General features: G+C 33.8%; 1 protein-coding gene across 3 annotated transcripts; it reads left to right on the forward strand.

The window, feature by feature from the left end:
• The first annotated feature begins 1,282 nt into the window (after positions 1–1,282).
• LOC131057147 (pectinesterase) lies at positions 1,283–9,397 on the forward strand. Of its 3 annotated transcripts, none has more exons than XM_057991327.2 (3): positions 1,283–1,529; positions 5,652–6,977; positions 8,530–9,397. In XM_057991327.2, exons 2-3 carry the CDS (start codon positions 5,969–5,971, stop codon positions 9,210–9,212), a joined length of 1,692 nt encoding a protein of 563 aa, XP_057847310.2. In that variant the 5' UTR covers positions 1,283–1,529; positions 5,652–5,968; the 3' UTR covers positions 9,213–9,397. The 3 variants fall into 3 exon arrangements, with proteins under 3 accessions (XP_057847310.2, XP_057847309.2, XP_057847311.2); XM_057991326.2 differs by having other exon boundaries at positions 5,950–6,977; XM_057991328.2 differs by having other exon boundaries at positions 1,283–1,495; positions 5,950–6,977.
• Positions 9,398–11,749: the final 2,352 nt, after the last annotated feature.

Raw genomic sequence — 11,749 nt, forward strand, 5'->3', positions numbered from 1 at the left:
ATTTTAGTTAAACATATGGTCTATATAGATCCATTATAGCTAAGTTATATATGGGCCACAACTTTTCCAATTGGAAGTGTCTACTAAACGTATATTTTATATTACTTTTGGTCTAATTACAATTTAAAAAAAACAAAAAAAAAAAAACAAAACAAAACTCGATGTTTCATCAACTCCTACTCTTATAAATAATATTTTTTTTGAAATGTAAAAATACCCTTTTATAGATCTATAAGTGAATTTTCCAAAATATATATCTTTTAATATTTTAATTAGTTTTTATGTTTTATATTTTATTTTTATTAAAAGTAGGTCATGAGCACTAAAATATAAGGTTGATTAGGAAAAATGCTAAAATTTATTAAAAAAAAATTGAAAAAAATATATTTCAACACACGCAACTTTTCAAATTGAATGAAAAATATAAAATAGTAAACAATATATCCATGCACTAAAATTTCAAGTTATCAATATACAAAAAAAATTCAAAAAAAAAAAGTAAATAAAAAAAGTAAATTTTATTAAATAAAGTGTGGTGGCTTGTATAACTTCAATTTCAACATTTTTTCAGCAACTAAATTATAATGTTTACTTTATAAAAAACTATATTCAAATAATTTTTTAAATTTTTGTTAAAATTACAAACTTCAAATAGACATAAGAATATAAATTTGATTAGTTTTATCATTTCAAAATTCTAAACATATATTTCAGTTTCTATCAACTTTATACTTTTACTCTTGAAAGAGTGGATGATAAAACATTCCAGCACACTTTCTATTAGATTGTATCAACTTTATACTTATACTCTTGAAAGAGTGGATGATAAAACATTCGAGCACACTTTCTATTAGATTGGTTTCAAGCTCATGGGACTTAAGATTGATATATCCATCATTCTTTTTCTGTTAGTCCAAACTCTTAAGATATTCATTAAGTTTAATTATTTTATTGTATTTAATTTTATAATGGTGAAACCTTTTAGAACAAATGCAACATTATACGATGCTAGAACTAAATAGACATATCCTCTAATTAATTATAACACGAATTTCAGTTTTATTATCTACCCAAATTTTATCATCTAAATAAAATAATAAATTGCACTTATTTAATAATTAGTTTAAACATGTCTGTATTGTTTCTGTATTTGATTTTGTAAGTGTTTTTTTGTTACTTATACAATAAATATCTACCTTGTTAACTATTAAATAAATAAAAATTTGTGTGTTGATTAAATGCTGCCATATTTTTGGTACACATGCGTTCTCTGGAATCTGCCACGTCCCATTCTATCTGGGAAAATAGCGCGGGAGGGAAAAAGAAGTAGCAGAGGGGAATTTTTTTTATTACTTTATTCACGGTTGCTAATTCTACTGGAAATTTTTGGGAAGACAGAGAGGAGAGCAGCAGGAGGATAATTGTGTCAGGTTTTTTGGACACGAGGCAGAGGACGCTGTAAGGAGGGTAATATAGCTTTACACCTGCCAGGAAGGTAATATAGCTTTACAACTGCCTTTGAGTTGCTGGTAAGTTCTAAAATGTTTCCCCAATCTCTGTCATTTTCTTTCCACAGTTAATGCGTACGCAGGGGAATATAAATGTATTCACACAGTTCTAACATGTTATGTTTCCCAACTAATTCCTTTGTGCATCTCTGCAATTCAAAGCATTTTTTTCTTTGAGGGATATTTTGGTACTGTAGAGCTCTTTCTGGCTTCCACGTTTTGGGTTTGCCTGTTAGAATTTTGTCATTTTTTTCATACAATGAGACCACAATTCTCAGGAAATACAGTTCACGTGCCTTGCTATTTTTTCCTCCATGCCTTGGTCCCTATAGTGACACAAAAATGTGAATAAATGTGATTTTCACTATATAGTGTTACAAAAATATGAAGAACGCAATAAGTTTAACGTACGAAGATTGTCCGACCTCCGTGAACGCAATAAGGCATCCTCAGATCTTCATTCAATATTAACTTAAGATTTCTGTGTGGTAAAATTTCTTTGCTCTGACGGATGAAAGGGTTAGGTTTTGTGGGAAAGTGGAAGAAGGCAACCCACCCATTTTTAATTTCAGGTTAATTTTGGTAGAAGAATGATTGATTCATTAATTTTTGAAGTAATCTGTGTTCCGTTAAGAATGACTCTCTAGAATCTTTAAGGGAATCACTGTTTATTCATTTTATTTTTTCTCAGACATCTGATTAGGTGCTTAAGGAATCTATATTGTATTCATGCTCTACATTATATGTTATTACTGTTAATACACATTCAGTATAAGGAGGCCCTTGTTCAGATTTGGGGAATTCGGTTATCAGGTTTATCTTATTCATCACATACCCCATACCAAACCCTATTTAAGTTTGACATTTTGGATGCCTGAAGCATTCATAAGAATCATCCTTTTCTCCTAATTACCTTTTGTCGTTCCAAGATTAGTATTAAGCCAATCCATGTAATTCCCAGATCTAGTGATTCATGTCGTACTGCATTATTGCACTTGATTGAAATGGATTGAGTGTAACAGCACAATCTTCTTATTATGATCCTATGGGAGTTAAGAGTGCAATAGCACAATCTGCTTATTGTGATCCTATGGGAGTTAGATACGAGCAAGCACCATGTGGCATTATTCATTAGGTCATGTGCATAAGCAGTGGCTTCATGCAAAAGGAGATTGTGCTTGAAAGATGGCCTGTTTGCCACCTTATTTCGTACCAACACGCGGATTGTAAATAATTGATATGGCTTGGTTGATTTTATAGCTGTAACTCTTTTGTAATGTGTCCTTACTTCATTTTTTGATCTTCCTGCTTTTCATGTATTGGAACCAATTGGTTCTAGGTTATCCACAAGGATACACTAGTACAAAAGTGGCTGCTTGAAGGTTGATTTAGATTTATCATTGTGTCAGTCGTGATTGCTTAAAGGGGAAATCTGTAAATGATACAAATCACTAAGGTAGGAAGAAAAGTGGTAGCTAATTGCAGGTCATTCTTTTTGTAAATAAGGATGCTAGGAATGGACTAGTTGTATAAGTTGGTTAAACTCAAACTCAAAGCATTGAAGATAAAACAAAGATGGTTTTGCTTGCATTTTCACGTGCTTGAAAGTTGAATGCATGAATGTTTTCTGATGCTATATTCTGTAAATGTTATTGATACGAGATTGAATTATAATCATTAATTGCCATCGATCTATCTAGATTTTGTTTGCAACTTTGCTTCTGTTCATCCAATACCTTTTGACAGATTGCAGAGCATCACACATCTGGCATCAACCATGAGGTCAGTCATGTCGTTTTGACATTAGGAGAGGACATTCTATTGTACTTCTGAGAAATCTCCCGAGAAAGCACTTTCAATCCAGCTCTCTGCATCTACTTCTCCATCTTTTCTCGCATCCGAGTTAATATCTTTATAATCCTTCCCATTCTTGTCTTTCAAACTTCCAGTCTTACTCAGAGCTTCAGAACAATTCCTCCATGCACAATTGTAATGGAAGATTCTCTTTTCCTGTTGGACATAGTTTTAAATCTGGCCAGATCTCGTTCAAATCCATTTGGATCTGTATTTTCTGGAGCAGTCATCTTTGTGCAGTTTGGTTCAGACTTTTCAATCTTATATAAATTTTAGCAATTTTTTTGTCTTCTGAACAAATCAAATTCTTCAAGCGTGGTAACTATGTTGTTGGCCCTTCCTGTGTGTTATCTTAAGTTTAGGAAAAAGCAATCCTTCCATACATGTGATGCGCAGACCCTTAACAATCTGGATATAATACTGCAGCTAGTTATTCCAGGCATGATGTTAATTCAGTCACCTAAACCTTTGTGAACAAACCAATCCATCCCGCCAACATTCATTCTGACTGAGATGCTTTATCTGACAGTTATGGATCGTAGAAACCCTCAAGAATCAAATCCTGTTCTCACTTAAGGATCCTGTAATCTCTGCCTATTCAATACTGTCTGGATCTAATCCTTGCTGCGTCATCTAGCATCTGGAAGTGCACGTTAAGAAATTCCGTAGTAAATTACATACTTAGGCTATGAAAAGCATGTCCATTCAAGAACCTATTCTACGTCTAAGCCAAATTTAGGGCAAGCATCAGTAGCTTCTGGTCAAAATTCAAGATGAAGCAATCAAGGAGGATGAGTTGCAGGTATTACACTGTGAGTGCTATATAAACTAAACTCCAATCAACAAGGATGAGTTGCAGTTCTGACACTTTAAGTGCTATAGAAACTAAACTCCAATCAAGAAGAATGAGTGGCAGGACTTACACTGTAAATGTTATAGAATCTAAAGTACCTAAGGGCTTCGTCGAATATGGTGAACACGTAAAGGTAGATGGTCAACAGAGGCCTTCTCAAGGACCATGATCTCTAAGCGAGAGCATGGAGAAAGAACCGCATTACCTTTAATAGTGTCCACTAAATTTATAGTACTCGTCATCAAATAACCGCTGCTATCAACGTAGTTGTGAACACAAATGAATTGGTCAACGTAGGAGTACTTTTATTGTCATGAGAATCTTTTAATTATTGGTCGAGTATTTCAATTGTGGCACATTTAAATTTATTGACTATGAGCATAGCTTAGACATCATGTTGCTTTCTAATATCCATATTCTATATATTTTTATTATAATTTGTTAAGCACTTAAATCCCCCCTTAACAATTATTCTCATTCTGATTAGCCTTGACTAGGTAATTGAATCTTTAGGAAACTTAAATTTATTTCCTTTCTCACACCACTAGTTGTTATACCTAAAAACACAAGGAGTGCTCACCAAATCTGAATCTAGATTGGGTTTTAACTATAGAGATTTTAAATTACACTATCCTATTGTATGAGAATGCACCCTAATCAATATTTAATATTGTGGGCACAATTTGCCCCAAAATTCGAAGATATTATTGTGCCAATTTAGACATGGGAATGAGAACAGTTGAAGAGCTTACTATTATTGTGCCAATTTAGACATGGGAATGAGAAAAGTTGAAGAGCTTAATATTATTGTGCCAATTTAGACATGGGAATGAGAACAGTTGAAGAACTTATCAACGCATTTAAAGATGTTCTCATAGGTAGTGAACAGGGGGATGGAACTTACAAAATCCATCCCCTCCCTTAAGATGAATGATCAATCAACTAGTTGGCTCTATTATTACCTAAGTTGAATTAGAACAATCCTTCTTTAGATATTTCAAAATTTCCATAGACCCCAATTGTTTATCTTGAATTTGCTTTTGATTTATAAAGAATCTTTAATACCCAAACTATCATTCTAAGCAGAAAATTAATAAGTCAATTTGTTTCTTCTTTTATTAACACTTGGAATGGTAAAAGATCATTTCTACATAGAATAATTTTTCTTCTTTTATTAACACTTGGAATGGTAAAAGATCATTTCTACATAGAATAATCTAAGTTTAATTTAATGTCTAGATCAGTAAATCAAACTATGCTTACCATTCTAAATATAAAAACTAATTATAAATTGAATTAAATCCAAATTATCATACTCAATTGAGAAAAAAATTTTGCCACATTTATTTTCAAGGTCAATATTAAAAATAAAATCTAGTGAGTAATTTATTGAATCAATTTTAAAGTTCTCACGATACTCTTTGCTATTTGTGCAGTGTTAAGTTTTATCTATCCATTATATCAAGGTATAAGATGATCCACGGTTAACGATTTTCTTGATCTTGAATCTCTATCCACGTGTCCATTTTAGAAATGGCGGTTAATAACCACCCTTTTCCCGATCTTGAATCTTGAATCTTGAACCTCTGGAGAATTTCCTATATAAGGACTCCTGAGCGCTGGGTTCAAACTCCCAATGCTATTTGACATTTTTAAAGTTATTGAAAGCGATTTAAAAGCAATTTGAAAGCGATTATAGTTACTGAAAGCGATTTGATTTCTGCTCAATTACAGAAAACAATTTTGTTTCACAATGAGGTTCGGTAGCTATTCAGCAAGCCAGGTCGTGTGGGTATTGTCGGCAGCAATACTCACAATGTCTGTGGCTGCCTGGATGGGCATAGCGATTTTCCACAATGGTAGCGGAGTGAAGCTCATCGACTCCAGCTGCAAGAAGACACCATACCCTGAGGCCTGTGTTTCAGCATTGCAATCATATGAAGGAGCGAATTCCAAGAATCTTGCTCATATTACTGTGAAGGCGAGCTTGGCTGGAGCCCAAGAAGCACACAACGCGACTTTGAAAGCAGCCTCTGAGTTTCCAGAATTCATGGCTTTCGAAGATTGCATTGGCCTGTTCGTAGATGCTGTGGATCACGTCAACCGGTCGATGGCAGAAGTACCCGGCCTGGACATGAATCCCTCCAAGGCTCAGATTGCAAATGTCAAGACATGGATAAGCGCGGCTCTCACTGATGTGGAGACATGCTTGGATGGTTTCAGAGAGACGACGGGGACAGTGATGGCCAAGGTGGAGGAACATTGTCAGTCTTTGTCAAGATCTCTCAGCAATGCTCTGTACGTGTTCCAGCTTTACTTCCCTGATAACGACAATGGTTCCGGTTCTGGGCGTCCTCTGTTTAATAACCCTCACCCTGGATCTGGGTATGGGTTTTCTGGGCGTCCTCTGCTAAATAACCCTAACCCGCACCCTGGGTCTGGGTTTTCTTTTCCTCCGTGGATGTCCCGGACCGATCGGAGGCTGTTACAAGTGCCTGCATTGGAGTTGCAGGTGAATGCAACTGTAGCTCAGGACGGCAGCGGGCAGTACAACACCATTGGAGAGGCCCTCATGCACGTGCCGTCTCATGCCAGTGAGCGGTATGTTGTGTATGTCAAAGCTGGCGTGTATGAGGAAAATTTGCTTCTCTACAAGGAGAAGACGAATGTGATGTTGCTTGGCGATGGGCGCGACCGGACCATTGTTGCATCCAGCAAAAATGTCAAGGACGGCTATACAACCTTCGCCTCTGCAACCTTCGGTATATTCTTTAATTCTTTCTTTTCTAACTTTTTCTTTTCTAATTTACCTGTAGGAAACACTCTTTGATATATTCTAAATTCTCTTTTCTAATTTTGTTTGTAGAAAAGATTATTCTAGAATCTCTCTTTTTATCTCTGTTGTACAAATCTGCTATTCTGTGTTTTTATTTCACTTTTAGTTTCTCTTCATGAATCCCTTCTTCCATCGCTATTCTGTGTTTTTATTTCACTTTTAGTTTCTCTCCATGAATCCCTTCTTCCATCCCGTCTTCCAGGAAAGATCATTTGGTATATTTAATATTATTAACTCTCTCTTTTTCTAATTTCGCTGTAGGAAAGATTATTCTGGTTTATATTTCACTTTTAATTTCTATTTTTATCTTTGTTGTACAAGTCTGCTGAATTATGAATCCTTTCTTATAAGAAGGAAAGATCCTTTGATATATTTTAACTCTCTTTTCTAATTTTGCTTTACGAAAAGATTATTCTCGGTTTTTATTTCACTTTTAATTTCTCTTTTTATGTTTGTTGTACAAATCTCTTTTCTAATTTTGTTGTGGGTTTTTATTTCACTATTAATTTCTATTTTATTTTTGTTGTACAAATCTCTTTTCTAATTTTGTTGTGGGTTTTTATTTCACTATTAATTTCTCTATTAATTTCTCTTTTATGTTTGTTGTACAAATCTCTTTTCTAATTTTGCTTTTTAGGGTTTCTATTTCACTTTTAATTTCTCTTTTTATCTTTTTTTTTACAAGTCTGCTGAATTATGAATCCCTTCTTCCACGAAGAAAGAGGTCCTCTGATATATGTTAACACTCTTTTCTAATTTTTCTGCTGAATTATGAATCCCTTCTTCCACGAAGAAAGAGGTCCTCTGATATATGTTAACACTCTTTTCTAATTTTGCTGTAGATTTTTATTTCGCTTTTTAATTTTGTTGTACATTTCTCTTTTCTAATTTTGGTGTTTTGGGTTTCTGTTGCACTTGTAATTTTCTTTCTATCTTTGTTGTACAAATCTTCTGAATTATGAATCCCTTCTTCCAGCAAAGAAAAGATGATAAAATTGTAGATAACAACTAGCCTTTACATGATAATTTCTAATTAATTTTAATTTTTTAAATAGATTAAGATTAAAAGAAAACAAACTAGACTAAGATTTATCAGATTATACAGTAGGGATTCTTAAATTTTTCTTTCTACTTGATTCTCTTCTCTTCTCTTCTATTTCAGATGTGCATATGTTCTCTCCAACCTTTTAATTATTTGATTTTTTTTCGAAAATTTAGGCAGATCTTCAAATTTTAAATAGATTTATGTCAAAGTTTCTGGCTCCTCAATCTGACAGTCACACATCTTTGTCAAATGTGTTGGCTCCTCAATCTGACTGTCACAAATTATTGTTAAATTCTGCTGGCTACTATATCAGACAGTCACACAGTTTTAGAAATCCGGAAACACTTGTCATTTTTTTCTGGTTAATTAAATTTCAAACTGTTTTTGCTTAATATTGAGGTACTAACAAGTTTTAATCTGATTGTAAATACAGCTGCATCTGGCAAGGGATTTATTGCCCGAGATATCACCTTCGCCAACTTTGCAGGACCGCACAAGAATCAAGCCGTAGCTCTGCGTGTGGGAGCTGATCTTTCAGCCTTCTACCGATGCAACTTTATCGGCTTCCAGAACACTCTATATGTTCACTCCCTCCGCCAGTTCTACAGAGAGTGTAATATTTATGGCACTGTAGACTTCATCTTGGGCAATGCTGCTGCCATTTTTCAGAATTGCACTATTATTGTGAGAGCACCAATGGGCAATCAGACCAACACCATTACTGCTCAGGGAAGAAATGACCCCAACCAGAACACCGGTTTTTCCATTCAAAACTGCAGCATTGTGGCCTCCAAAGATCTTGCTCCAGTGAGATCCGCTTATCTTGGAAAGCCATGGAAACTGTTCTCGCGGACAGTCATCATTCATAGCTTCTTAGGCGATGTAATCCACCCTGCCGGCTGGCTGGAGTGGTCCGAAGATTATGGGCTGGAAAGGGTGTATTTTGGAGAATATATGAACAGCGGACCCGGCTCAAAGTTGGACGGGCGAGTCGGATGGGGGGGTTATAGGGTCATTAAAAGAGTAGAGGAGGTCAATGTTTTTAGTGTTGATAATTTCATTTCTGGGGCTACTTGGTTACCGTCTAGCGGAATCCCTTTTGATCATGAATTGTAAAAGCAGTTCCATTCAGGTTTAGGTAGTTTTTATAGAAGGATTTTATCACTGTAATTTAGATGTGCTGGACTGAATAGACAGAGCATACATGCTTCTGTTCTATATCATTTGTTTTATTATTTATGCCATACAGTTTTTTGTTTTGGTGGAAAAACTTTTTAGTTAAACATGCTGCCACTTCTTCACTTTTGATTATGTAATTTAACTCTTCCAACATAGGGAAACTTTTATTAGTTTCCAGATTTTTCTTTTTAGGTGCTTTCTTAGCCATTGTAGAAATATTAATAAGTCTATAAATTCAAACAGTGTCTTTGTATTGGTAATTTAAAGTGCAGATAATATATTTAAGTGATTTTTTATATGCTCCTGTTTTATACTTTTATTCTGTTTGTTCAATAAATGGACTAAACAGCTCTGGTTGTCGGGATAGGTTCCTCAGTTTGTAACCTCTTTACGAGAGATGATAAACAGCTCGTCTTGTGAATGTTCTTTCATTTGAATCATAGACAATGATATGTCTTTTCTACATTTTTTATGGGCAAATCTCCTTCGCAAGGCACTTGTATTATTACAAATTACAGTTAGAGAGTACAGGACTTGAATCGGAGCCTCTCAAAATCATTGGCTTCAAATGGCCGTAGTCTGAAAACACATTTGCTTAGTCGATTTAAGTTGTTGAAAGCATCTTACTCATATTTTGACTTGCACATTACTCATATTTTGAATTGGTAATTTAGAATATTCAACTCACTACCTACAGTCCCCATCCTTACGTTCTATTGAATTTAATTTAAATTAAAGCTGTCAACACCCAAAAAGGGGTAAAATGGATTACTAATGCTGTCTTACCCGGATGACCTTTCTATTCTGATTGCGACAGAGAAACCATCTTTTTAAACATTTTGGTGTTGGCCTCCCCACAGATTAGCATACCCTTCAGAAACCTTTGAAACTTTCAAATAATCGTTAAAATTGGCAGCAGAATCATTTTAAGCCAGACAAAGGCTGACATGAAACAGAATGCCACGTGGAAGCTGTGCTATAGTTTACAGTGTGCTTGGCTTTAGTTTTGTGTCTAAGGCAAGCTTGTAAATGGAATGAAAATTGATTACTGAATTGCAGACTATTATGTGACTTCACCATGTCTCTACTTTCAAATTTCCTTAGGCTTCCCCTCTTTTCAAATTTCAATGTCAATCAATTGATTAATTCTACACATAATTTGCATCATTTTTTTCTTCATAAAAGCCTAATCTTAGAATCCCATGCTTTCTTATTCTAACCAAGCATTTTTTTAATAACGTTCACCAAAATATTATTTTTTGATTCAGTACATGTAGATGGTATCGGGACAAATGAGATATCACTAACTTCGTGGACATGAATTATATCGTATTATCATTAAATCCATATATTAAATCAGAAGGCGATTTACCATTGGACTTCTTGGGAGTAATCCTTTCCAGTCATATTGCAAGCCTAATCTTAGAACAAACTTTAATGGAGTTAGTGGATTTGAATTATATCGCATTATCATTAGTCTTAGTCTTGTATTTGAGAAATGCAAGTGTGCAAAGAAGAAAAAAATGGTTACTTGGGACATATATTTATGTAAAAAGGGATTCATTTTCTTTTCTTAAGGATTATAATTGTGAAAATTTGGAATTGGATAGAAAAAGGAAAGAGAAGAAAATTTAGCATACATACATTTAAAAGGAGGCTTGTATTGTGCTTGCTAAAAGATTTCTTATGGTAAAGAAAGGGATCTACGCTCTTTATGTGTTAATGGATTACAATGAGGTATTTTCCTTGTATTTTTTATTAAATATATGTAGGCATGTAATTTGAATTTAAAGGAAAATAAAAATGAGGTATTTTCCTTGTATTTTTTATTAAATATATGTAGGCATGTAATTTGAATTTAAAGGAAAATTAAAAATTATGTTGTTAAATTTTGATTTGTTCTCATTATAAAAAGGATTTATTGAGATTACGCGATGGGATTAGATTTTGTTTTGTATTGTGTATCTTAGATTATGATTTTTGTTTTGAAAAAAAAATGGAGAATTTCATCCAAACCCTTAGTAATTTTTTAAAAGTGTTGGTGAAAATAGAATCTTATTATATTTAGACCAAGAGGATACTCTTGGTTTTTCAATTTGGATAGGTTTCTTTACATTGTGCAAATATTACAAGGGGGTGTTATTTTTAAGTGTTATTTTTAAGAATTATGTATAATGCTTCTTGAAAATTTGCATGATGAAATTGTACTCTTCATATTTGGATGAAAAAGGTATGCTGGAAATTTTGAATGAATTTGTGTGAAAAGCTTGCTTCATGATCCATTAGCGATGGAGCTAACCTTATAGGATTATTGAAATAAATAAGGAAATATTATTTTTACTATTTTCAAAATTTGAGAGTTCTAGTGTGATTATTTTGTGGCATTGGAAATACTTAAGGCTAATGAAATAACGTAAGGAGTATTGACATTTGTTTGTGAAAAATTGATTACCACAGTTCTAACTATTTGATTG

Source organism: Cryptomeria japonica, chromosome 1, assembly GCF_030272615.1.
Source record: "Cryptomeria japonica chromosome 1, Sugi_1.0, whole genome shotgun sequence".
Lineage (NCBI taxonomy): Eukaryota > Viridiplantae > Streptophyta > Pinopsida > Cupressales > Cupressaceae > Cryptomeria > Cryptomeria japonica.